Here is a 27,692-nt window from a genome sequence, read left to right as displayed (position 1 = left end):
CCGTGTTGTGACCAGGAGAGACCTGGTAATCCATCGGCTGTCGTCTCCACAACACATGAACGAGAGAAGCACCTTCTCTCAGGACAGCTGCTTCCAATGATTAACATGTATCCCTTTCGGAGCATTTAGCAGCTACTTTTACCCACAAAGGCTTCAAGTGACTTCCTGAACTTTGTAAGCTCAAGTAATCATACACGTTAAGGGAGAGACATTAGAGGGGATTAAACCAAGTGGAGAGTTTAGGGGTTTGTATCAGGTATTTTCATTGTTTTCATCCTCCACTTCACAACTGAGTTTTTTATTTATTTTTCTACACCTGCAGCTGTTCTGTCGCCTTACATTTCTGCTCAGTGATTCACCATTTTTTTCTTTATGTTGCCCAGGCATGGGTCGGCAGTGGCATCAGAGCAGCACTATTTTCGGTGTGTTTTCTATCTGTCAGCAGTGGGAACCGTCTGTGTGCCAGCCCCTTTTTTTATTTTAATTTTTGACTGGAGCTGCAGCAGTAAACAGTCCACAGAGAGAGAGACATATGTGGGTGGCCCGGGAGCTCTGTATCAGCCCGAGGGCATCGCTGGGTACTTCCGCTCCTTTGTGCCTCCCTCATATGTCACTCAGAAATGTTCAGTCATAAAGACAGAGGAGCAGTCGCACACGTGAAAGACACAGACAGATGGAAAATGAGTAATAAAGAGGAAGCACAGCACAGAGAGAGAGAGAGAAACGACAGAGGTCTGCAGCCTGGCCAGACTGAGAGGGCTTTTGAGGTATCTTTGTAAACCCCGGGGCATTATTTGGAACCCCTGCCCCACCATGTCCTCCTCCTCATATGTCACACTGCCAGGGGGTCCCCTGACCACCTCTCCACGGACCCTGCTGGAACTGTGCTCATGCCAAAAATAACCTGGCCTCGTGGAGGGGAGGCAGAGGGGACAGATCAATAGGAGTTATCAGTGACATTCTTAGCTTCCTGCAGCCTAACTTATTGTTTGTGTCCTGTGCGTCCCAACTGCCCAGAGCTATTTTCTGGCCAAATGATTAGGGCTGTCAACAGCAGAGAAATGCTCTGTCCTATTAGCAATAGAAATTAGATTACATTTCTATTAAGGCCCATAAAGCTTTTCTGACTGCTTTTATTGTGTCTTTTATGAATTTAAATCAAACATGAAGTGGGTGTTTTATGTCACTGTACAAGAACAAACTAGATTTGACTGCACTTATTTGCCGAACGGATGGAACAATCCAGTGTTATTTGTTTACTTGAGTCAAACTCTATATTAAAACTGATTGTCCATCTCGTCAGATCTGTGATGGTGGAGACCAAAAGAAAAATCCAGGCTGTGTTCGGACACATTGTTCAGCAGCACTGACTCAGGCTTTCACAGACAGGTCAAGCTGTAATCTGACTCTGTTTATGAATAGCTGAGCGTCCAAAATAGATAGATTCATTAAAAATGTATGCGGGAGATGTAATATGCAGTAAAGAAGGTAAGAATAAAACATCAATTAACTGCTGACATTTATGCATTCAGGCTTGATAAAGATTCTCTTAAGCAAGTGCATAAAAGGTTTGTGGTCTGTGGAAGTCTGAAGTGGAGCGGCAGCAAGCTCGCTGGTTAGACTGATGCTACACGTTTACGCTTTGACAGGAACTCTTTCAAGAATATGGAAGTTTTAAGTTTCAACGTATTTCCTGGGGAATGCTAAATATTTTTTCTTTGCATATTAAAACCGTACTCCCAGCTAATATTGGGCAAAAGCCAGAGTTGGACCCACAACCATTCATTCACACCTATGGGCAATTTAGAGTCTCTGATTACCCCCCCCCCCCCCCTGCATGTCTTTGGACTGTGGAACATCTCTTCACATAAAAAGACTTCTGACCGGACCGGGATTCAAACCAAGTGCTGAGCTGTGGCTTGGTCAGCACAGCTCAGAACAATATTTCTTTCTGAATTTATCTCAATCAAATATTTATAAAATGCCTTACATTCTTACAATAATGCCATCTCTGTTGCAGGTTAGTGTAGTGGTTCAGATTTCTGCAAATCCATGAAAAATTATTTCCTGGTCAACTGATAAACAATGACTCAGGGAAAGAGGAAATGAAATCCGCTGTGTGGCAGCTGGTCACCGGTGTTATACGACAGGGTGCAGATGGTCTTTATAACACTTCATTTTACTGAGATACATGCAGGGAATTTTCTCCACTCAGCATCTTCAGAGACTCTCTGATGTCATGATGTCTGATGTGTGTTCAATCACACGTTTCCTCTTCGTGTTATAGTCTTTCTGCTTCTATAATGTCCTGCACAACGACCTTTTCTGCAGGTACACGCAAACGTCTCAGATGACTGAGACCAGTCTATAAGGCGACGCAACCTGTCATGCCACACACACACACACACACACACACACACACACACACACACACACACACACACACACACACACACTACTCAATATGTCACACATCCCTCTCGCCTCTGACTAGCAGCTAATCTATGCCTCACATGAGTAAAATCCCTTCAGGACACAGACAACGTCAGACTCCTCAGTGTCTGTGGCCTTTCAATGATTCTCAGCAGAAATCAAATTATATTTTTTAACCCGTCATTAAAGCAGGGCTCTGTGTACATTACTGTTATTATTGTTAATGAAATAACCTAAACTATGGATTGTACAAATTTAACTGAAACAACAAAACAAGGCTATTTAAAAACAGTGTGTAAATGAAACTGTTTTCCAAACTAGAACAGTCAGAGAAAATGTCCTTAGCTTTGGTCTTTATCAATTCCCACGTAATACTAGTATTTTGAGTGGATATGAAATCGTACCATTTTAATTTTGCTGCATCAGTTTTACACCGGCTGGCAGCACCATCATGGACACAAGCAGCTATGCATGGTCCATGATGTGTTGCCAGTCCGACCACGGCTGGTATCATGGCAGCAATGATAGTTGGCACAAAGTGCCCAAGTCCCATTAGGGATTACTTTGAATATATGATGAATATGTCTTAGATAAGAGCAAGTGCCTTGTAGTGGAAGGTGATCAAATGTGTGGAACATTTCTCAAGGGGAAACACTCCATAAATCTTAAAAGTGCATTTAGAAAGCTTGCAAAAGAAAGGCTCACCGGGCTTTACCTTGAAAAGGTAAGAGAGAGCGCCCTCTCCTCCCTCCGCCTCCCCCCTCTCCCTCCGCCTGAAAGAGGAGCTAACTCCAGGCCAGGCAACTAAATTTTGAACTTTTTTTAATCTTGCCATTGACAAACATAGGATAAAAAATGAATTATACCTTTGGTCATTTGTTTTTGTTGTTCACGTGTGAGATGTTGCACTGCACTGAGCCTCTGGGAATTACAAGACACAAGCTAAGCAGAGCTGTGCAGAATAAGCACAGTATGCACACTGTGGAAATTCAATTACCTGTGGGTACATTAATATTAGTGATACTGCTTTGCTGTTCTCAATGCATGAACTATGATATCTGCACATGTATTCTCATAGGTTTAAATAGCAAATCTCCTTTCTACAGTCAATCATCCCGAACCACCCTATGGGCTGACAGAACATATAATAATACATACACAATTAGGCATAAAACACACACACACACACAAACTAGGGTCAACATGAACCCTCAGACAAATGTGAATGGAACAGTTTCTCTAGAAGACAAATTACAGTTTTCCACCCGGTGCTTTATTGCTTTCCACTCTGCTACACCTTCAAATGTCTTCTCCAGCTTCGGTGCATGCGCATGTGTGTGTGTGTGTGTGTCCTCACCACAGTTAGGCAGCATCAGTCTGGACAGCAGCTTGCGTCCTCCTCCTTCCTCAATGCAGCGCAGCTCCTGAGTGTCTGCTTCCTCCCCTAGCCAAAGCTTGATCCACATGTTTTCACAGGAGCAGTGCAGAGGGTTCCCCGTTAGGATCCTACACACACACACACACACACACACAGAGTCAAGAACAATGGATCGCGGGGTGAGTAAAATCTTAATGGTCTCTATGTGGCAACTGCCAGCACAATATGTTTAAATGCAATAAAAACACTTCACACTATGTAAAATAAGCTCATTTCTTTTCCTGCCACTAATGGAATGAGAAGACTGATACCACTGTCATTCATGATTGTTAAATATGAAGCTACAGCCACGAGCAGCTTAGCATAAAGACCTGGGGAAGGGGTTTACCAGCCAACTGCCTCGGACAAGCACTTCTGAAGCTCACCAGTTTAGAGATGTTGTCTCTCGATTTTGAATCCAAACAAAAACTATATAACTATTACTTGGCTGGTCGAGGTTAACATCCTGGAGTGTTGCTGTTACCCCGAGGCTGCCAAGCAACCGAGGGAGGGAGAGAGGGAGGGAGGGAGGGAGGGAGAGAGAGAGAGAGAGAGCGCCCTCGGACAAGACACTGTCCAGCACATAACACCCCTTAAACAACAACTTGACATTTTTACACTTTGGTTTTGGTACAGATTTAACAAGTCTTCTGATGGTAAGCTTGTTCCGTTGCCTTTGGATGGAGTCAGGGCAACTGCTCCCCCCTGTCCACAGTCTTAATGCTTTTGGCCAAGCCAATGGTCTCTTGGCTTTATATTTAACAGAGAGATGAGAGTGGCATTCATCTTCTCATCAAAGTCTTAGGCATATGACCCAAAATGATATTACTATAACAAATTTATTTCCCCACTAATTTCAATCTCTCAGTTACTGCTTCATGACAGAGACGATAGACTGAGTAAAGGATAGATATAGTTTCCTTCATCGTGGCCGTAGCCAATCATATTGTGCCCCGGTGGTTTACTGTCACTTCAGCTTATCTCTGTCCCGCTGCCTCAATCTAAAAATCCAAGGGTGCAGGCAGAAGCAAACCCAACTATAAGCTTCAAATCATCACATCAGAAACCAGGACACACCACAGATGCTCTGAGAGCATGATAATGACTGGAAGGACAGACGGACAGACACAGAGAGAGAGATTGACCGTGAAGGCTGAACTCACAGATAAGACATGTTGAGGTTTCTGAATATTCTCCAGGACAGGGATGACAAGTTGTTATCTTTCAGATTCCTTGAAATCAGAAAATCAGAAAATCAGGGAAGGACATTAGATTTGAAACACAAAAGAAAAAGTTGGGTTAGTGTTGCAACAACTGAAGGTCCATTATAACATGCATGGAAACGCCTGAAGTATTTATTCTCATTAATTGTGTTTCTCCTCCAGTGACAATTAACCTTAAATTGGTGCATTATATCAGCGTAATAATCATCAAAATTAAATTATGTTTGAGTTTGACTCAGCCATTTATTTCTGATAATTTTTCTCTCTATACACTATCTGTATTGATCTTAATGTGTTTCTCAAAGAGTAATGCGATAAATTTATGAATTCAAAACAGGTAAAGGAATTAAAAGATAAGTGCATTTTAATAATTTGAAACAAATGATTCTCGGCAAGAGATAAATAATGGCTGCACAGCTCAATAGAAAACACAAGGTATTCTATATATTGTGAAAGCATGGGATGTGTTTTTACTTACAGGTACTGCAACTTGATGTTGTTTTGGAAAGCCAGCTTCGATACATATGTCAGCTTGCTGTTGGTCACCGTTCTGAAAAATGTTGACATAAATTCAGATCAGCTCCATGACGTCTGAAGAAAACAATTTTTTTCTAATAAGTCATCCTTGAGGAGGATATTACAGAAAAAAGGGATTTTTTTTCACAACCTGGCAACCCAAATTATGTCATTAATAAAACATGAACAGCTTATTTATGAATATTAATCACAACTTATAAATGTTTTATGAAGCACTTTTGTTTAGAAGGTGAGATCCTTTTGATTTAAATTACGAAGGCAAACACAAAGGACAGAAATGAAGGGCACAGATACTACACATTATCTTAATCAGTGGGACCGTGGCACGCTGGCAAGGGGGTCTGTGAAAAGCTTTTATATTTTTTAGGAAATCTTTGTAAGTAATTTAGTACAGTTTAGTCATTTTATTCCAAGGGACACATATCGAATGGAATATTCCTTGGCCTTTGAGCAATATGATATGAGGAGACTGTAGTGCCACATACTGTATGTGTGGCTCTATCAGGGCATGAGGAAAAACAATACGTGATAATGTTCTTTTTTGATGCCTTGTTGCATTTGAGCGTATAGTTCTGTTTTGTGTAAACAGCTGAAAGAAACTGAGAGTGTGTTGTTCGCATGGAGAGAAACCAAGGTCATCTGCTGTGCCATTAAAGCAACGTTTCGAACAAAACATTTCACCAAAATGATTATTTCTCTGATCATCACAATCACATAACAAACTGTCTTGTTGGGTTTAAAACCCAAAGATCCAGTTTTCAGGGATGATTGCCAAAGAACAGGAGACGATCCAGACAGTTTAGATTTTGTTTCTCTGTTTCACAATTGGTGCAGTTTTTTTCTCCAGAACAATTTAGACCCTTATCTTGTAGATATATTCTTCAAAAATGTCTCCATATAGGGAACCGTTTCATGAATAAGTAATGTGCCTTTAACGTCACTCTATACTCTACCTTACTCAGCACAGTTACAACCAGGAGCTCAGAGGCGAGGCTGTGAGACCATATCAGTTTAAGTCAGTTTAATCAATGTTCTGTGACTGATTGATCATGTCTGAGAGGACTTGGACTGAGCGAGGATTTTCATTTCGCTGTTTAAAAAGGTGACGCGTAGCTGGCGATCACTGTGAAATTATTCAAACTGTGAAATACTGGTAGCCTTTTTTTACAAAATACGTATAGTGTATCTATGTGTTAAGTGTTTATTGGAGGACAGTGGTCCTCACCCTGCATTTGGAGTTTTCTCCACACTGGATCAAGCTGCAGCTAAAAAGCGCAGACACTTGCAGTGTGTAACGTGCTTTGTGCTAATCTGTCCAGAAAATGGGATATTGGCTGGGAAATTAGGTGGTGCCCACTTAACAGATTATTGCGTTGGTAGAAAATGCTGCGGACGCTTCTTTTCTTTTTTTTAAATGAGAAATAAAATGAGACAGAGAAGCTGCAGAGATAAACACAATGGGATTTTAAAGTAGTAGAAAAAGACCATGTAAAAAGTAAAGAGGGAGAGCGATTAGTAAAAGAAAAGTAGACCAATATGCCTCATATGTGTTAGTACTGTTATTTCTATTGTTATTAACGGTATTAAATACATTTATAGTTCTAATAATGCCTATTGGTCACTGTATTGTCCATCAAACATGTATAGAAACATTTAAATATTGCCACAGAACATATTATGTATAGGGCTTGTGATGCGCAACCACACAAAGCCCTTTACATTAGAAGAGATATTCACCCATTGACACACACTGACATACATGTTTTTCTATCACATGTCCTTCACACACTGAATTTAGGTTCAGTGTCACTGCCAATTTGACATGCGGCCTGGAGGAGTCGGGGATCGAACCGCCGACCCCCTCCTGTGTAATCAGGGTTTTCCTCTGTAACAAAAGCTGGTGGAGACTCACAGGTTCCTGAGATTCTTGTAGTAGTGCAGGTCTTTGTCGTTGATGGAGGAGAAGCTGCTCTGGTTGACGATGTAACTGTCAGGAGATACAAGTGTGTGTGTCACAAGACTCATTTGTTAACCAGAGGACAAGCATAAACAGAAACATTTCAACAAGACAAAGGGACATAATTAGGCCGTATAATTAGCATTCAGCATTATAAAATGAGCTGCTGAAGGGCTGCGGCTGATATCTGTTGCACAGGAGGAGCAGGCTGTCAGGCTTCGTCTCTTCTCCTGCAGCTTCACCTCACCACTTGACCTGTCGGGTTTTAAGGACCAACGGGAGATATGCGTGCAGCCACTCCCTCTTGTGCATTAGTGTTACTGTGTGAGCGGGTTCTGAAATACAACGCGTGTACTTCTCAGATGTGGAATCAGATATCTGAACATTTCTGGGCTAAACAATTCCTCAAGAGTGAACCAGGGAGCAAGCTTCAGAGGGAACATGCTGTAACAGTCACTGCAGAGCTCTTTGTCCTGCAGCCACCTCTGTGTTTAGGTAAATCACAGGATCATTAAATGCAACTTCTCATGTGGTGACAAAAAAAAGTCTAATTTCATCCATTCATTTGTTGTTTGTAAAGTGCACCAACCACACCAAGGCAATTTCCTGTATGTGCAAATATACATGGCAATAAAAAGAATTCTGATTCTGATTCTGATTTCCAAGATCGTTAAGGGTCCACGGATAATCACTTCAAATTCCATCTGATACAAAGTGTTTGTCCTCTGACATATAATTTTTTTTACCACAATAATCACATTCTAGTCAATGGAAGTCAAAAGATTGAGAAGTGTGCGTGGAAAAGACGACATCTAACAACGAGCGTTATTTCCAACAGGGGCTGTCCTGCTGGCCTCGGAGTCCAGGACGCTGTACCACACCAAAGACCATGTCATCGCAACATCTCCATTATAAATCCGACCTTTGTTGCACATCAGCTCGGCTCTATCTGCCTGCTTTATTTCCTGCCAGGTCTCTGCTGTCACTATCAAATAAAACCTGGAAAGAATATGTGTATATTTTTAAAAAGTAATTAAATGTGATACTGGGCCGTTCAATAATTAAAGAAGCTGACCCAGAATGTCAGCAGCTTCGAGGCTGACAAATGAAGCCATCCATCCTTTGAAAAACGGCATTTTCAACCTGATATGAAAAAAACTGACTTTTGCTAGAGAAGGCCTGATAATAATGAGCAACCTAAAATGAATTCTCACAAACACAAGACCATGTTCACACTTTGTATCCTTTTCTTTTCGATTCGATTTTATCACCTCTTCTCTGCATGTTTCGTCTCAGCTGACAGGGAAGAGTTAAGTTTACTACACCCACAAATGTCCATCAGTTTATACATGATCCCCTGTGTACAATAAATCTGTACTTTAAAACGATAAATAACACATTTTCTGATGTTTTTAATAGGTGAAATGTTTTCTTGTCGATCCTAAGGCTCCATAAAACAACTCCCTGGGCTGTTTCTCCTGTGTCGGTATCTTTCAAACAGCCAACACCCATTAGAATCTCACCAAGTCATCAGTCGAAAAATAAATATCATCCTTTGTGATTTAGTCTGTGTCATGCAGACGGATCCGGTTAAATCAGGATGTCTAGGAGATTATAATATATCTCACCCTTTTTTTTTTTGGCAAGGTCGTTTGGAATTAGATGTGGCCCTGTCCTCAGTAATTTGTCTGTTTACGTTAGACGAGCAGTTGAGTGAATGGATTCTCCTTCCTCACATGACTGCCGGCTGCATGGCTCATTTAAAAAAAAAAAAAATGCTTCCAAGGCTCATCCAAGGCCGAAGGATGAAGACTGTTTATCTCTGACAAAAGTCATTATCAACAAGGCCGTTTATCTTTGCCAAGAATCAGACTGCTGCAGCTGTTTGATGCTCTAATCCCCCCCGTTTAATTGCTCACACATAGAGGAAACACTCGTTTCAATTCATTTCCACATTTGAAATGTGAGTGAAAAGGCTGGGGTGGTGAGGGCTGATAGGCTGCTGTACATTTCCAAAGAACAGTTTTTGTGCCATCTTTGATCTTCTCCCTCACAGCAGCCAAATAAAGGACAGTCCAGTCTTCAGACAGACTACAAGCCAAACAACTCTACTAGAAAATTCTCCTCTGCATCGATTCATCTCTGCTCTCCTGTGCTTCATTTAAATATACTAATACAAAGCCATCTCGGGAAGTGTCTGTGCTAATATTTGGACATTGTGAGTGCGAGATCCATCCACATACACACACAGACACGTGCACGCACACCATGCACGCACAAATACACACACACTTCGTTTTGTCTCGTTTGTCAGGATAACGTGATTTCAGTGTCTTCTGCAGTTTGTTGTTGAGATGTGTCTCATATGATTATGGCTGTTATGTAATGTTAGGCTAAACATGAGCCATGAAGCTGTGCAGAATAGATCAATGTGTGGATTTATGGATGAATGTATTGTTTTATATTGAATGCATGCATTAGATGAAGATGTAATGTAAAGAGGAATAGAAGCGGGTCCTTGCGCAGCGTGTGTGCCACATTCGCCGGCCAGAGGAGGGGTGATGGATGACGTTCCTTTATTTGTAAAGTGCCACCTTAATGAAACTATATGTGAGGACCATCTGTCTCCATTTTAGTGAATCTGATGCCCGTAGAGAAACTCACATGTCGGTTATGTTCTCCATCTCCGCCTCGCTCTGCAGGACCGGGAAGGCGTTGATGCCATTCTCCGGATCCACGCAGGAGATCTTGGTGCTGCTGCAGGAGCAGGAGGACGGGCATGCCTCCGCGGACAACCACGGATCTCCCGAGCCCACCGCCAGCTCGACCGCCGCGACCCACCACCACAGGAACCGCCACGACCCGGGCCCCCTCCTCCCCGGCGCGGAGAGAGCCCCGCTCCCGGGTCTCAAGGCGCTCATCGTCGGGTGCCAACTTCAGCAATTACCAGGCTCGCTGAAACAGCCCGGCACGGCACAGCCCGGACTGCAGGTTGGATGGGAATCAGCCCCCCTGGTTCAACCAAAAATCAGCCAAGGAGGAGGAGGTGGTGAAGCGTAAAAATCCGATGCTGAGGTGGGCGCAGGGGGCGCCGATTAGAAAACCATCGTCAGCGACCAAGGATGACAGAGGAGGCGGAGAGAAAGGTGTGAAACAGGGGGGAAGAGGAGAGTGGGTCCTCCTGGTTCCTGCGTGAATCCTCCACGGTCCCCCGTCAGCCAAAATCACACTGACACACTGTGTGCCAGGGAGGGTCTCTCTCTCTCTCTCTCTCTCTCTCTCTCTCTCTCTCTCTCTCTCTCTCTCTCTCTCTCTCTCAGCCGTCACGCACTGGCCGCTGCGTCCTCGCCACTGTGTCCTCTGTGTGTGGATGGTGCTCGGCTGCTGCTGGTGGTAGTGGATGGCGGGTATGGGAGCCCTGCCCACCAGCGTTAAAGCAGACCGTGATACCTCATCGATGGCTCTCAGGGAAGTGATGATGCTCCTTGCTCTGCTTTCATGCAGAAGGGGTATGGGTGGGTGCAGGGGGGGTAGGGTCCGGTGCATAGATGTGCATAGGTGCTTAGGACTTGGCTGCACGACTCCTCTAACTCCTATAGCCTTAACCTAACCCACAAGCTAGATAAGTCCCCATAATGTGACCGTGTTAACATATTGAGGTCCCCACAACATGAGAAATACCTGGATCACGCACACACAACCTTGTACTTATGTCTTAGTATGACCCTAATTTGCATAAACTAATCCCTATAGCTCCTTGCCCAAACCTCATCCCTTACGTAACCCTTACCCCATAAGAACCCTTTGGTTTTCTCCTCTCTTTTTTAATTCCACACCCTAGCCCACACCCACAGGTGTGTGATGATACACTTATCAGGACTTGCATGCACTGACCTCCATTCACTGTGGACAGCCAATGAACACCTTACTCTTAAGCCTGAAACATGCTTCTGCGACTGCGTCTGCGTCTTTTCACGCCGCTGTGGCGCAAGACTCGTTTTCATTCATGCTTCCCCAACCGTTGCGCGTCTTACAAAGCAATCCCGCGCCAGAACACTAGGCGGAGTAATGCTTTTTGTCGAGACGCCTTCTTTCTTCTTCGTTGATTGTTTATTTACATAGCCACTGCGGCTCCTCGTAGCCTTTTTCTGGCGGACAAATCCGCCAGTCAGTGACGGGTTATACAAGTGATCATACTATCGGATATCTTCTGCCAAGTGCTCTTCTATTTGGTCCATATTCGTTCTTCTAAATCTTCCGTGATTTCTGCCGGTATTATGAGGCATGAAACCGGAAATTCAGCTCCAGAAGGGATGTAGAGCAGACCAATCACAGCCTTGCGGGCTGAGTGAGCTTGCGGAGCTTTGCCGTAAATTTTAGAAAAGGGGGTCGACACCCGTCAGCACGTAAGGAGGGATACATAAGCACGTAAGGGACCCGGAAGGGCTCTTGCGCTTACGGGCCCGTGAAAACGCAGAAGCATGTTTCAGGCTTTAGCCTTCACCTTGACTTAACCACGATTAAGTCAACACACACAAACACAAACACACACACAAACACACATTGTGCACAAAAGGTTATTTCATTGATCTGGTAGCAGATTATATGCATAGATGAGATGTAAGGGGGCATTCATTTGAGGACTCTAATTTTCATAATCATTATCATCCCACAGTTGCTGTCCTTATATGTGATTATCATTATTGTCTAGTTGTTATGCAAAGTGATTTCTAAGTCGACCTGTATAGGCCTGAAGTTAATCAATGAAAACAAACCTGTCTGAAGGTATAGATCGTGACCTAAGTGTCATGTTTCCAGTCTTATTCATTAAAATAGGAAAATTATAATACATGGGAAACATAATGCAAAGAAAAAGCAGCATGCTGTTTCACGCTAAACAACATGTTATAGCATTTAACTGTCTTACAGGATTTTTGAATGGCAGGTCAGCCAGTGGTTCCATGTGTAAAAGCCCAGGAGGATGTAATGTCTACAGCAGCACGTATGTAAGCGAGAGACAGTGAGAGAAAGAGGGAGCAATCACCAATCACCAAGCCTTTAGCCGGTGTGTACTAGACCAAGCATTGCCTTATTAAATCATTAGGCTGTATTTCATAATCATACAGGGCTCCCAGCCAGAGCTAGACTTGAATCAATAAGCTGTCATCCTTGAATGGACGGCTGCAACCCCGTCGCTCTGCTGCTGTTTTACAGCTCCTACTGCTGGATGCACGTCTGACACAGGAGCTGATCCGTCTTTAACTGCTGCACAGCGGTTGAGGAGTGGAGCTATACGTCTCTTCAGTGTTTCACCTTCTGTGTGAGACAGAGACTGACAGCCTCATCTGCCTATGAGCAGCAATAACCCCAACACACCACATCTGTGAGGAGTCTCCTCTCCTTCTCCTCTGCTCTCCTTTCCCCCGCTCCAATGTCCTGCCCCCCATGTGCAGCTCCAATATGACGTTCGCACTGACGCACAGGCAGTGCACTGAATAGAGGAGTGTAATTACGGAGCCCTGTCTGTGTCTGAACCAATCTGGCGGATGCCTCACTAGCTGCCTGGGCCGTCACATTCTGCACAGAGCGGCGTGGGCGTGCCAATTAAAACATCGTCTCATAAGCAGAATATTCCAATTACTCCCTGCGCCTTTTTCTAAATGTGACAGAGGCCGTAACCCCTGTTAAAGGTCTGTGTCGGTTTAAACATGTAATCATCCTCTTGAACCATCCTTCATCGTTCACCTGCATCGTTAGACAAAGCGCCATTCGTTTTATATCCAACACTGTGAGCAAATTATAGCGAGCCATATTTAGCGTATTTTTTGATGTGTTAATTGCAAAAGACAAATAACAATTTTGCAATGATTTATAATTTACAGAAAATGGAAGTCCCTCTATAAACCGTGAACAAAGTTATCTTTGAGCTGACATATAAGTCTGCGTCCTCTGTTGATTATCATGTGCGTACATCTGGAGTTAGACGAGTTGGCGGCATGTCTTGATGACTTACAAACGTAAATGTGTGGGCTCAAAAAATCACAGCATCACACATTTTCCTGAAGTTACTCTGTGGATCGTTAGTTATAAAATAATGTTTTATAACATCCTGTAAGGTTTCATTTTCTTCTTTGTTTCTGTGGCTAAAACACTGATCACTAATCAAGTCTGACAAGTTCTACCACAATTGTGTATATTTGTGGTCACTATAACCTCAGGGTTGTACATAACCATCCGTTGTGTCGCCACTATAGGCTTCAACAGTTGCAGTCTATGATCAATCTCTTCAATGGTGGGTTTAGGTATGTTCCCAAAACCAAAAGTGACACCTGACCTACAGTCCCAATCCAGACGATTTTAAATTGATCATGATTTTAAGAACAGTGAACTTGCTAAAGTTGTATTTACAATTATATGATAGAATATAAAGATATTTGAATATTGATTGATTCATCGGTTTTTGCTTTTTTTCAATTTCTGTAATACATCATAATAATCTGTCATTGGTGCATCATATTCAATCACCTGTTATTACATCACAATCACATAGTATTACATCATAGTCAACTGTTGTTGGTTAATGGTCAGTTATTAAATCATAATGTTATTGCAGCATTCACTAATTGTTGCATCAGATTATTCTTATATTGCATTAAAATAACCTGTTATTATATCATAATCACCTGCTGTTGTATCACAATAACCTGTTATAACATTATTATCAAGTATTACTACATCACAATTGTCTGTTATTACATCACAATCTCCTGTTAATTCATCACAATCACTTATTACATCACAATAATCTGTTATTACATCATAATAACCTGTTATTACATCACAATAACCTGTTATTACATAACTATCACCAGCTTTTAAATCACAATCAACTGTTATTACATCATAATCAACTATTACTACATCATAATCAACTGTTATCACATTAGATAACAGTTGATTGTTATGTATTGTTTCCTCACAGTCACCTGCTGTCCATTGCATCTCTGTCACCTGCTCTGACCTCTTCATACCGTCCACATACACTATGGTCTTTAGAAATTATACAATACTGCTCCCTAGTGGCTGTTGTCATATTTCAAGAAATATGAGTGCAGTGTCAAGTTGCACAGGCTACATCCACATAGAAACAACACAATTATCCTTCATCACAGAGGGCATGTGAGCACTGCAGGGATTTTTCAGGGCACATATTTGTTCATGTCGCAGCAGGAAAAGTTATAAGTCAGTTAAGTCAAACAGAATATGAATAATAGTTGAATTTCATTTAGCTCTTTCAGTTTCTGGAGCTTGGTATGTTGCACACTGGCTCACTCTCATACTGGACACTTGAGCTGAACAGAGCCATTGTTGATGGTATCTGTAGCACCAGTGGAGAGGGCACAGGGAGCAATGAGAGAGGTCACGTGATGCTGATTGGTATTTGGTCAGATTTTGGGGAATTTCTGTGATAGCATTTATTCCTGTTTTCAACTGAAAAACCCTGAATGATACTTTACATATACATTTGTGTGTATGTGTTTGTGTGTGTGTTTGTGTGTGCGTGTGTTTGCGTGTGTGTGTGTGTGCGCGCCACAGTGGTCCTCATGAAAGCTGAGGCCTGGAAAAACATAATTTTCTTAGGGAAGATGTGAACTGTAGTCAGGTTGATAAGGGCTTAGGCTTTGCTTAGGCTGTCGACGATGACTGGAAGTCAATGCAAAGTCCTGAGAAGGATACCTGTGTGTGTGTGACAGAGTCAGAGAGGGAGGGACAATGGGAGGGGAGAAGAACAGTACAGGTGTTGGAAAAGTCTCCCAGTGTCAAACAAAGCAGTAAGAGGATGGAGCTGAACACATCAGAGAAGACATGTCAGAAAAGAGGAATCAACAACATAGCCTTTAAGTCAGAGGTAGGCAGAACTTTTGAGCACACACTTATCTCTTAAGTTATTCTTGATTAATAAAATTTATATGAATAGGAATGTTTGAGAACTCCTGCAGTCCGTTTCAACAGATAATCAATTATTTGTTTCTATATATTTACCTTAACCCCAACTCTACTGGCTTTTTACTGAATCAGACCATCTCTCTTAGCTTGCCTCACCAAGAACATTCAAGGTTTATAACAGGAGTTTCAAATCAATGGCAAAGTTTTGAGGATCAAGTTTCAGACGCGTATTCAAACAGCTGCACAGTGTTTTTTGCCAAACAGGTAATAGACATTAGACAAATAACATTTATTTATTGATTATTATTTACTTAGCTACAGTCCAACAGTTTTTTTTTTTTTGTCTAATGTCTATTAGTTCTCACCCTTAAGATGTGTGTGTGTGGTTGTGTGTGTGTGTGTGTGTGTGCGTGTGCGTGTGCATGTCCGTGTGCGTGTGTGTTTGTGTGTGTGTGTGTGAGAAAGGAGCAGGATCAGATATACATTGATGTGAACAGCGCTGCGGAGACTGCAGAGGATGTACAGAAAATGTCTGAAGAACGGGAAAAAAGGTTGCATTCTGTCTTTTTGTTTGTTTTTTTTCAAACACACAAGCATTCAATATCTCTTCATGTCAGATTCCCTCGCTGTCTTCTGAATTATCAGCTCTCACTCATCGGTTTTATGTTCCGTTTATATCCTTTCGCCTTATCTACTTCCTTATCTTGCTTTTTTTTGTGTGTGCTCAGCATGCTGGAGAAGAAAATGGAGGCAGTCCAGGGCTATTTGGCAGAACACAGTGACCAGATCCACCTGTTTATACGCCTGGTGTTAGGAGCAGGTTAATTATCTTTGTTGACTTCTGTTAAACTGTAACTGAAGACACTAAATGGGTGTTGGGCCAGTGTCTGTGTGTCTCTGCATGCCATCAGTGTGTTTTAAAAGAGGCCCGAAATCCAACTGAAACTTAGTTCTTACGTTTGAAACATGAGAGAGTCCTTCATCTTTACTCTAAATTGTCTTTGTTTGATACTTTTTGATTTTGCATCGACATTGATCAAAGAAACTACGCTAAGTATGTTGAAAAACATGGTCAGTCTTCCTTTAAGGAGTTGATGCTGAATGACGATAGTAAGGGGCTGTTAAATCTTCTGTTGGAAACTAGTTGTGCTGGTTTGAGTGGAACGACATCCTAAAAGATATGTGCCTCGGCCCATGTGTGTGTTTGTGTGTGTTTAGGTACTACTAAGGTTAAGGAATCAGGTTACGCAATCATATTATAGGAACTTATCCTCAATTTTGAACAAAAAGCTTTTCCGCATAGTGAAGAAATTACTATGCGGAAAGAAGGTTTTTAACCTTTTGAGTTTTTATGACAACTGAAGGCTACCACAGGTTCTCTTTCACATTTGGAAGGTGTGGGTGAGGTCATGGATATTCAGCTGCAAGATGCAACTTCACCACTAGATGTCACTAATTTCAAGACACTGAACCTTTAAGACAAGAAAACAAAACATAAAACTGAACTGAAATGAAGTAATGGAAATGTGAAAACTGTCTGGTTTATGTTTCAAAGGGCGTCAGTCTTGATGGATTCAAGTGAACATGTTTGTTTCACATGCAACACATTTAAAATGCTCTTGAAGCCATTTGTACAACAAATGGCTTCAATGGCTACAACATTTGAGAAAAAGTAATTTTTCTCAAATATTTGAGTTATTCCATTTTTACCTTCTTTAAAACCAATGCTATATGCTTATTCTGCCACTGTGCTTTTTTCATTTTAAATCATCAGTTACTTTGGTTATCAAAACAAAGTTTAAACAACAACTGAATAATGATTCATTGTTATATCTGCAGTATATAGAATAGTGAAAATTACTACACCCTTTTACCAGCTGCAACATTAAAGCCATATGTACAAGAATACAACATTCACAATGATCTGCAAATGTTACAAACTTTGTTCTGAAGTGTAATGATGTGTTTAAGCATGAGAACATTTACTTATATTTTGATTCTAATGATTTTGTAAAAAGATTGTATTACTCAATGAATGAGTTTCAGCTGTGCATTAGATCTCTGTGGCAGGTCACTAATGTTAAATCTAACATTAGCTCACGACCCCTCGGAGAAGAGGATATAACACAGCATGTAAATGAGGAGATTAGAATAATTTTAATTAAATAGGTTTCAAATGTTGTCAGCACTGTGGGACATATTTCACATTAATTCTCAATTTATTTCAGGATTTGTTGCCATGGTGATAGCGGCATGTGTTCTGAACCTCAACCGGGCAGTCGGGCTTCTGGTCCTCTCCTTGGTTACCGTGCTCTTTCTGGTCTGGGATTGGACGATGGAACGCTATGGCGATCGGTTGTGGGAGCATCTCTGTCCTATCAGAGACCTTCTAAGTAGGAACTGGTTCTGGATCAGATGGTGAGAAAAGATAAATTCTGTTCCGCTTTCCTAATCTGGTGTTAATAAGTTTCAAAGTACTTGTAACTAGTAACAATTCAAGATATCAGAGTAGAATAAAAAATATAGGCCTATTCATTACCACGTGTAGTTTTGTGTTTTAATGTAAAAAAAAACAATATTCATTAAGTGGTAATAATAGAGAATGAATATTCTTGGGGTATAAGACTGAAACTGATTGTAACTGTTACACAATAATTTCAACAAACAGTACAATATGTTAGTAATATGTGTATTAATAAGAAATGGGGAATAAGTGTACTTCAATAGCAAAACTAACTTAATTTGTGTGGTGGCCTGAGACAAACAAGCTAAAACAACCAGGTTTGTCATATGAAGGTTGTCAGTCCGCATTGTTATGTTTACAACTTGTGTCTCCTTCCTCTTCAATTAATACATGACTAAACATGTTATTAAAAAGCTGAAGAGGCGACTAAAAATAAAACAAGATGCTAAAGGTCCTTCCTTTAAACTGTCTAATCATTGTATAAGCCATGTACCAGTTTAGTATTTAAAATGTTCTTACAGAAGAGAGGGTTTGGGTATTTTTGTCATCCTTTGAATTCTTTATAACATTCTTCTTACTGATATATCTCATATGTTACAGAGGTACAAATATGTCATCATCTGTTCATCTCTCTCGTCTTTCTCTCTCCCTCTCTCTCCAGGTGTATATATATGTCAGTACTGGTGGCGGTTGTGTGCTGGCTTGCACTGGACACAGCCCAGCAGGGCACCAGACAGCTTATGTCTTTCTTTGGTTTGCTGCTCTTCATCTTCTTAATCGCGCTGTTCTCAAAACATCCATTCAGGGTAATGGACCCGAAAGAAAGCTTCAACACACACACACACACACAAACACACACATACACAAGTGCCAACAAATTAATTTATAATCATATATTGTACATGTGTGTTGAAGTGGTCTCCACAAACTTTGCTCTCTGGGATTGGACTACAGTTTGTCGCCGGTCTGCTGACTCTCAGGACCACATTTGGCTTGCAAGCACTGGAATGGATTGGAAAACAAGCGGAAGTATGTGAAAATAAAATACACACACACACACACACACACACACACACACACACACATAAACACACACTAAGAAGGTCTGAAAGGTTCTAGGTATGAATTTGTCAGTCACCCAGGGCCTTTGGAGCTTGTACGTTCTCTCTTTGTTGTTGTGGCTCCAGCTTCCTCCCACAGTCCAAAGATGTGTACACGAGGTTAGTTAGAGACTCTAAATTGCCCATAGGTGTGAAGGTTAGACTGAATGGTTGATTGTCTCTCTATGTTGGTCCTGAAAAGAGATTGGCGGCTGCTTACAGCTCCCCCTCACAAACCTTAAAGGATAACTGGGATGTAAGAATGGACGTATGGATGTAAGGATTTGTCTTGTTTCTTTTAGTAAAATTCAAGATTTATAACTCAACATTCCTGCTGCAGCTCTACTTACATTCTCAAGTATAAGTGATGGAAGATTTGCATGTTCTGTGAACAATCAATTGTTCCTAACGTTTCTGTTTCTATTACTGACAATTCTGAATATTCCCCACACAGACTTTTATGGCCTTCACAGATGTTGGGTCTAAATTTGTGTTTGGCGACAGCTACAAAGACCACTTCTTTGCCTTTCAGGTATGACACAGTCCTACATGGTGCATGTGAATGAGGCAACAGTAAAATAACAGCAACTAGAAAAATACCTGTTGATATCAGTACCGTGTCATGACAGAGTTTTATGGAATGTGTTTTTGAGCATGTAAACAGGCTGTTTCTCCCTTACCTCAAGTTGTAATAGAAGTAATCAAAATAATAAAAATGTAATTAAGATCATCCACTGTACTAAAATACAACCGAAACAATTGCAAATCTGTTGATTGTTACAATTAAATATATTAGAATGTCTAAGTCTTATTAGTCATATTGACATGATGAGGGTAATGGTGATGATCAGGATTGGACTCTCTCCAGGTGATGCCTATAGTGGTGTTTATAAGCTCTATCATCTCAATCCTCTACTCTATTGGCTTCATGCAGTGGCTCATTTGCAAGGTAAGGAAAGTGGATAGTGCTTGGGTGGTGTTGTGTATTCATTAGACTAAAACATGTTGGTATGTGTGCTTGAAACATAATGACAGGCTTAGGTTGATGATGCCTGCCTTTTGGACTCTTAGTCATTCTAAGATAGTCCTCCAGACAGTTATCTTAACTTTTGCGTATGAGCTTTGACCTGGGGAGTTGTTTCTGACCAGCTGATGTATGGATTCAGAGGGAATGTTTTTGAGTAACTTATCTTAGTCCTCAGACACAAAAATGTGCCGTTATAGTCAGAAATCCCATGTGGGATGTGTTTAACCTGAAGTCATGGGTGGAACCAAACTCCCTATATATGTGTGCTTTCGACCATTGCAAATTAGATTTCACTATTCGGCTTGTGAATCTCCGGGTATCTAGATGCTCGTTTTGACCTGTATTTTCTTGTAATAAATTCTATTATACTTAAAATACTTGGTCCTCGGAGTCCTTCCTTCATCATCTACAAACTTCAACAACACTCTGCTGCTTAAGAGATACGATAGTGGAAAGTCACATTTCAAGTCAGATCAGTTACTTTTAATAATTTATCTTTAAATCCTCATTCAAAATGAGCAATACAGTGTCACGAATCAAAGATAATGATGATTAGCAATTGGAGCATTATGAAACAATGATTGGTTTTAATTAGAATACTTTGAATCAACAGTTCTATTATTTTCCTTTGACGTTGCCATATCGATTTTTTACCCAGCTAGGATTTATAATGCACGTCGTCATGGGAACGTCACCAACAGAATCAATGGCTGCAGCAGGAAATATATTCTTGGGACAGGTAACAAAAGTTTAAACACTAAACAAAAGCAAAAAAAAAAGCTCCACGTCGTCTCCTTGTGCTCACCCTGCTTCTGTGCACACATGAAACTTCTGCTCTCAGATTTCTCTTCTGTTCTCAGATTATTTTCTTTGGTTCTTAGATTTAAAAACTCCCCAATCAATAGAATGCCAGGTATAGTGTTGACGAATGAAATCCATTCGGCTTTGCTGTGGGTGTGCTAGCTTTATGTCTTTTGAGTCCTCCCCTTAAACTGAAAGACCACACTCTTGAATAAAGATAGGGAAAAGAATCATGCTAACAAACAAACATTCAATGATATTAGATTAGATTAGATTCAAATTTATTGTCATTGCACAGTACAAGTACTTATAATACGTAATGCAGTTTAGCATCTAACCAGAAGTGCAAAAAAAGGCAGTAAAGTGCAGAGTATTGTGTGTATTTAAAGTGGAATGTTAATAAACAGATATGTACAGTAAGAAATATATTTGGAATAGTACAGTATTAACAGGTATTGTATGATATAAGAACTATTTCTTGTATATTAATAAATACAGCTCTAATCCATAAATATCGAATTAATCCTGCCTCTCTCTCTCTTCCAGACAGAGACACCCCTCCTGATTAAACCCTACCTCAGTGAGCTCACGCTCTCTGAGCTGCACGCTGTGATGACGGGAGGTTTTGCCAGCATCTCCGGTAGCATCTTAGGAGCCTTTATCTCCTTCGGGGTGAGGAATATGAGTATGGAATATGTAGATGGACGAGGGGATGATGATTGCACTGAGATTGTCAGAGTTAAGTCAATATTTAAAAGAATATGTTGTATGTAATTTATTCATAAAGATTCGGAATATCTTAAAATGAAAGGCGTTTGATAAAATGGCCCTAAGGGGAAGGGCCAGCCATACAGTTTAAAGTGTAGTTTAAGCAGGAATATAAACCAAATTTCAGTGAATAATAAATAGGATTATATAAGTCAAAATAACTTTATATATGATTCCTGTTTAAAATATTCACTGACAATTTTATACTCCAGGTCCAAAGACATACGTGAATGAAACGACATAATCGACAAAGACAAAAAAAAAAGAAAACTAAGAATTTACAAAGGCCAAATCTCTGTCAGGAAATGAAATATTGAATTCTGAATTTATGTTATCCTGTATGTGCCTCTCTTTCGAGATTGAGGCATCACACTTGTTGACAGCATCACTGATGTCCGCTCCAGCCTCGCTCGCCATCGCCAAGACGTTCTGGCCTGAAACAGAGAAGACAGCTACTATCAGTGACCAAGACCTCAAACTGAACAAAGGGTAGGAGATGCCAGGCAGACGCAGACTTTAAAAAAAAATCTGACTGACTCTGAAACACAACATTGAACCAAAGGCAGGTCTAACTATTTCAATTTGTTAGGTGCAGAGACCAACTACAAATCTAGTCTTACCTAAATTGATATATTAAAGGTGCAGAGTCGATGTGCAGATGTCAATTCATCGGTGGCAGAAGAAACTTTCACACTGACCTAAGCTGTACTTCTTTAAAACTGGGGCGCCGACTCAAATTTGTCAAATATCGTCAGCCCAACACCACCAGCTCGCTGATGACACTGTATTGTTAGAGGATTGAGGGTCATTGAACTTTTCCATGTGTCTCCTCAGAAAGAGTAAGAACGTGTTGGAGGCGGCCTCCCAAGGTGCTGTTTGTGCTGTTAGTGTCGTGGCCAGCATTGTGGTCAACGTCATTTCCTTCATGGCACTGCTGGCCTTTTTGAACGCCATCCTCTCCTGGCTGGGCGGGATGTTCGATTGTCCGCAGCTCAGCTTTGCGGTGAAGGCCCAACCACACTACGATACACCCCCCCATTAACATTCATGCTGTGTTTATAAAGTTGAACATCGACTCACCTGTCAACTCACGCTCCCCTTTATCTCTTTGTGTCCCATCTTTAGCTTATCTGCTCTTATGTGTTCATGCCTCTCTCGTTCATGATGGGCGTCTCCTGGGAGGACAGTTTCATTGTCGCTGAGCTGCTCGGCATAAAGACTTTCCTCAACGAGTTTGTGGCCTATCAGAACTTGTCGGAGTTAATCAAGAGGCGGAAGGCAGGAGGGCCAGAATATGTGAATGACGTGAAGCAGTATATTTCTGTAAGTCTCACTCATCTAGCGAAATATGTCTACTTTCTGATTATCCTTGTCTTCGGGAGATTATTCGGGTCAAAATTGTTTCCTGAAAATACAGAGGAAGGGTGTTGCCTGGGTAGAGCATGCAGGAGGCAGGACATAATGTATAAATTCCACTGCAGAAGTGAAATGTTTTTGTTCACACCATGTTGACGCCATCTTCTACTCTTCTAATCGAAAGCTCTGAAATCTTTTGTGTATGGACCTTAACCTAAAGGTTTAATTTTAGAAACGTCAACACACCCGTTCTCTCACTGTGAATTGTCTGGACATTTTTCTGTTCTATTCTCACATGAGCGAACTTGAACACTTTGCCGAACATTTGACTAGGGGGCTGTAAAAATGTCCGGAGTAACTAACTCTAACATGTCCCCCCCTCCCCAGGAAAATTGTTTGCACTTCAGTCAGTGTCAGTCGGTGTCCGAAAAAGTTTCCTTAAATTACGAAATTTTAAGAAAAAGAGAACTGTACACTTAGTTTTAGTTGAAAGATCTGAAATGTGTATGGCAGTAAATGTCTGTTTTAACATGTTTAACAGCAACATATGACACAGCCTGTTTAGATATTATATAATACATAACAATTTCCATGAATAATGTTTCCTTATCTAGGTCCACTCTGAAACCATCGCAACCTACGCTTTGTGTGGATTTTCCAACTTTTCTTCACTGGGGATGGCGATTGGAGGGATGTGTGAGTGATGCCCTCGAGCCGTTAGCAAGACTAGTTCTCAACACCAAACTCAAAGGTCACGAAGTTCCTGGTGAATGTAACATGTTGTGAGATATAATCAAATTTAATTCTTAACAACCTTAATTCAACATTTTACTCTAACTAACTGTAACAAACACAGAAGGATGAAATTAAACCTTGTCTTTGATTTTCTGGCTGGCTCAAGTGATTGTCAGTGATTATGTCGATGGAAAGAGTCAGGTGACCCTGAAACACACCTTTTACAGAAGCAGCCACCAAATCATTAACGCTGTAAAATATTGTGTCTGGTTTGTGTATTATGGATTTTTAACATTTTCCAGCTGCTCTCGCTCCTGATCGGCGGTCTGACATCTCCTCCTGTGGCCTCAGATCTCTCAATGCTGGCAGCGTCTCCTGTTTGATGACAGCGTGTATTGCAGGTGACTGCTGTGCCTGATCTGTTATCTACTGCATCCATGTATCGATACTGTCTGCTGTTATAAAATCCCACGCCGTCACTGTAGCCAATTTATAAAAGTTGTTTTTCATATGTAGAGGTAACTTTATTCATCCCATTGAATTATGTTGATGCCATTACAGACCTTGGTATAAGGAGGACGACAATGCATTTTGCATCTCTTGAATATCAATTTGTTTTACTTTCTGAAGATAAAGAAGAGAAGAGATGCAGGTTCGCGTTTCTTAAAGCAGAAATATTCTGCTCTTAAACTGATTTAAATTGCTCCTTGAAACATTTTAACTGTTTTGAACAGAGACTCTGGCCCCACAGGACTATTAATACTCCATCTTTGCATTGAACTTGAACTATAGTTAATCATTACCTTATTAGCTCCATATAACCTAATATATTCCCTTTGGAAAAGTTCATTTAAGATGAAAGTCAGGGACTGTTAAACTTCTCACGTAGGATTGCAAACTCAACATTCAGGGCAAGTAATGAAAACCAAGAAGAAATGTTATAGCATTTCTTGTTCAGAGTTACACAATCTTAAACCTCTCACTTTATTTGTATGATGACATTGCACTGCATGTTTTTTTAGGTATCTTGTACATCCCTGATGTCCAGTGTCCCCAGTTCCTGAGCACCGAGTTCAGCAATGCCAATGTATCCAGTAGCACGCAACTGGTCACCTGCTGCACACTGCTGTATAACAGGTGTGTGTGTGTGTGTGTGTGTGTGTGTGTGTGTGTGTGTGTGTGTGTGTGTGTTTGCACGTGCGTGTGCGTGTGTGTGTGTGTGTGTGTGTGTGTTTTATATATATAACAGTATTACTGTATCAAATTGATGTTTGCATCTGTCTTATGTTGATGCCTTTGGAATAACTGATTCCAGGTTTCCATATTTTTGCTCTTATGCTGTCTCTTTACTCCCAGCAAGTTATTTTTGATAAGGCACCATTTATACACAGTTTATGTATATTGAACCTTGCTTTATAGATAGGTAGTTATTAAGAAAGACTTTGACACTTGCTCCCAAGTGAAGTGTTAAGCCACATGTGGTGAAGAGCTGAAAGACGTCTTGACCAAAATCAAAAACTATTCATTTACATTTATAACCACAAACATTACGCATTGTTTACTATTAAGATTAGTAATCTTACTGAATCATAATCTATTAATAATCAACAATTGTCACACTAACATTATAGGGAGAGTTGTCAAATATCAAAACAAATTATATTATCTCGCTTCTAGATTTCTGCTTTATTAAGATTCACACACACATCAAAAGCTACAATTTTGCATAAGCTCATACATTTTTGTACCAGGATAAGTCTGCAGTTTTTGATCAGTATTATTTTTTTGGGGGGGATTTCCCCAACTCATTTCCCAGAAGTGGTCAAATAGTATCTCGGACCCTAACCTAAATAAACAAAGAATAAAAAAGATGAACAAAGCGTCTTGGATTTGACACAACCAACAGAAGTAGTCTTTCATAGCCTATAACTGATCTATACATATTTGTGTGTGTGCCGGTGTGCGTGTGTGTCTGTATGTGTGTATTTGCAGTGTGACCGCGTTTGAGCCATGGAACGTGACGGCCGGAGAAGGATTCAGTCAGAGCAGCCTGCGAGGCTGCTGCACACTCACACCCCCGACACACTTCAACTGCAGCTCTGTGTTTTGAATCACTGTCGACAAAAACACACAGACCTCAGTGGTAGAAACATGTGCTGCTTGTTTTTTAAGGTAAATTGTTCAGTTAAAAAAAATAATTTTTTGTGAGCCGACCGCTGTAAATACTAATTTACAGCGGTCGGCTCACAACCCACCCAGCTGTTTGTATAGAAATTTAATTCTAATTAAAAAATTAAAAGTGACAGCTCAATGCATGGATTGTTGTAAATACATTTCTGAATTTTTGAATATACTGTGATATTGCAGCTTAATAAAAAGCTTAATAACTTATCTAAATCGTTGGAGGTTCGTCCTCCGCCACTGCTTTTGTTGACCACCCTTCTAACAATATGTGGAACAAAAGCTTTACTGGACTCATTTCACCAAATATCTGCAACTATGATAAAAAAAAGAAAAACTGAAAGCTCTTCTCCACAAATATCACAGAAACTAGCAAATGCAGTGTGTTACTTGGCCACTGGATGTCAGTTTCACCCAAAACATGCTAGAGTCTAGATGCTTCTTCAGGCCACTGTGGGGCAGGTCAATCATTCTGGGAGGTATGGGCCTCATGAATACTAACAGAGAGTTCAGGCTCTGATTTCCTGCTAAATAGAGTGGAGGCCATCGAGCTGTGCACTTTCAACATCTGCATGTGTGAGATGAGAGCGCAGTCACAGAGATGGCAAATGACAGTCTGTTCATTAAATCCACCACAAGCAAAAGGTCAGATGGCTCCCTTCTCGTGGGCAGGAGGTGTGTTCATATGTGTGAAATTCACACACCCACACAGAGGGAACATTAGACTCACCCATCAGACGCTGTCATAGAGGGCATTTTTAAGTTCCGTGTTACCATGTGTTCCCCTCTTTTAAAAAAAGAAATCAAATATGTTGAGCTAATTTTCTGGTTCTTGAGCATCCTTAAGAAAAAGAATGTCCTGAAAACATGTCGACTAAACGTTGTTATGTGAGTGTCTTTCTGTGTAAGATAAGAAAGATAAGGGTTAAATTGTTTGGACTTACAACAATCATCAGGATTTAGTATCTTTTTAGGTTTTTAAGGTTTTATGTTATTACAGCAAAATTATGCTCAGTCTATTTGGTACATCAATCCACTTTGCTCCGCACATCAAATTCTTATTCTCATGCTACTTTGAGTTTTATATATTCCCATTAAGTCAAGTTAGATTTATTTATATAGAACATTACATTGTTACACCAAAATGCTTAACAATCATGGCAAAGGAAGGTATGACAAGTATGAATAAAATAAAAAAAAATAAAAGCCTTTTGTAATGTTTATACGCTTGAATATCTTTCCTAATGAATCAGTAATGTGCATACTGTAAAAAAGTAAATTTGTATTATTCCCCTATTGAATAAACTAATTAAGAATGATATAGATATAATATAAATAAAAGAAAAATGTGTATAATCTGGTTGGACTCATTGTATATCTGTGTATATATTAAATATTTACCTCAGTCTAAAATTTGCCTTTGACAGAGACAAAATAAACAATAATAAGAATAAGAATAACAATTATAATAAAATAATCTAAATAAAATTTGTGCAATAATAATAATAAATATTATTATTGCAGTAGTTTTTCACGAAAATATAAAGTTGATAAGGGTTTTTTGTCAAGCACTAGTTGGATAATTATTGTGAAATTATATGTACTCACACACAGACACACACACATAAATATATATATATATATGAAAAGGAGAAAAACAAAGATGGGATATGAGGAGGGAGAGTGGGACGGACGGAAAACAGAAACACAGAGAAGAGGATGAGTGTCAGGGGGCTGAGACCGTGG

General features: G+C 40.5%; 2 protein-coding genes across 3 annotated transcripts in view; one reads left to right on the top strand and one right to left on the bottom strand.

Annotated features, from left to right (window-relative positions):
• ntrk2a (neurotrophic tyrosine kinase, receptor, type 2a) overlaps window positions 1-10,909 on the bottom strand; it is a 73,778-nt gene extending 62,869 nt beyond the window's left edge. The window contains exons 1-5 of the mRNA XM_062381832.1: window positions 10,232-10,909; window positions 7,523-7,597; window positions 5,552-5,623; window positions 5,014-5,082; window positions 3,791-3,939 (exon numbers count right to left, since the gene is read on the bottom strand). Of these exons, the coding sequence (XP_062237816.1) occupies window positions 3,791-3,939; window positions 5,014-5,082; window positions 5,552-5,623; window positions 7,523-7,597; window positions 10,232-10,488 (622 nt within the window). The 5' untranslated portion in view covers window positions 10,489-10,909. The remainder of the gene's footprint in view (window positions 1-3,790; window positions 3,940-5,013; window positions 5,083-5,551; window positions 5,624-7,522; window positions 7,598-10,231) is intronic.
• Window positions 10,910-15,395: 4,486 nt separating this feature from the next.
• On the top strand, window positions 15,396-27,213 carry LOC133942825 (solute carrier family 28 member 3-like). Of its 2 annotated transcripts, XM_062381829.1 has the most exons (17): window positions 15,396-15,476; window positions 15,980-16,065; window positions 16,243-16,334; window positions 17,743-17,932; window positions 18,640-18,784; window positions 18,894-19,007; window positions 19,533-19,610; window positions 19,947-20,027; window positions 20,764-20,844; window positions 21,453-21,578; window positions 22,033-22,163; window positions 22,509-22,677; window positions 22,800-22,997; window positions 23,645-23,726; window positions 24,068-24,166; window positions 24,788-24,902; window positions 25,758-27,212. In XM_062381829.1, the coding sequence occupies exons 1-17, from the start codon at window positions 15,408-15,410 to the stop codon at window positions 25,873-25,875; spliced, it is 1,974 nt and encodes a 657-aa protein (XP_062237813.1). In that variant the 5' UTR covers window positions 15,396-15,407; the 3' UTR covers window positions 25,876-27,212. The 2 variants fall into 2 exon arrangements, with proteins under 2 accessions (XP_062237813.1, XP_062237814.1); XM_062381830.1 differs by lacking the exon at window positions 20,764-20,844 and having other exon boundaries at window positions 25,758-27,213.
• The last annotated feature ends 479 nt before the right edge of the window (window positions 27,214-27,692 follow it).

This window comes from Platichthys flesus, chromosome 3 (assembly GCF_949316205.1).
Source record: "Platichthys flesus chromosome 3, fPlaFle2.1, whole genome shotgun sequence".
Classification (NCBI taxonomy): Eukaryota; Metazoa; Chordata; class Actinopteri; order Pleuronectiformes; family Pleuronectidae; genus Platichthys; species Platichthys flesus.
Note: the sequence above shows the minus strand (reverse complement) of the source record. Positions and strands in the feature narration are given on the sequence as shown.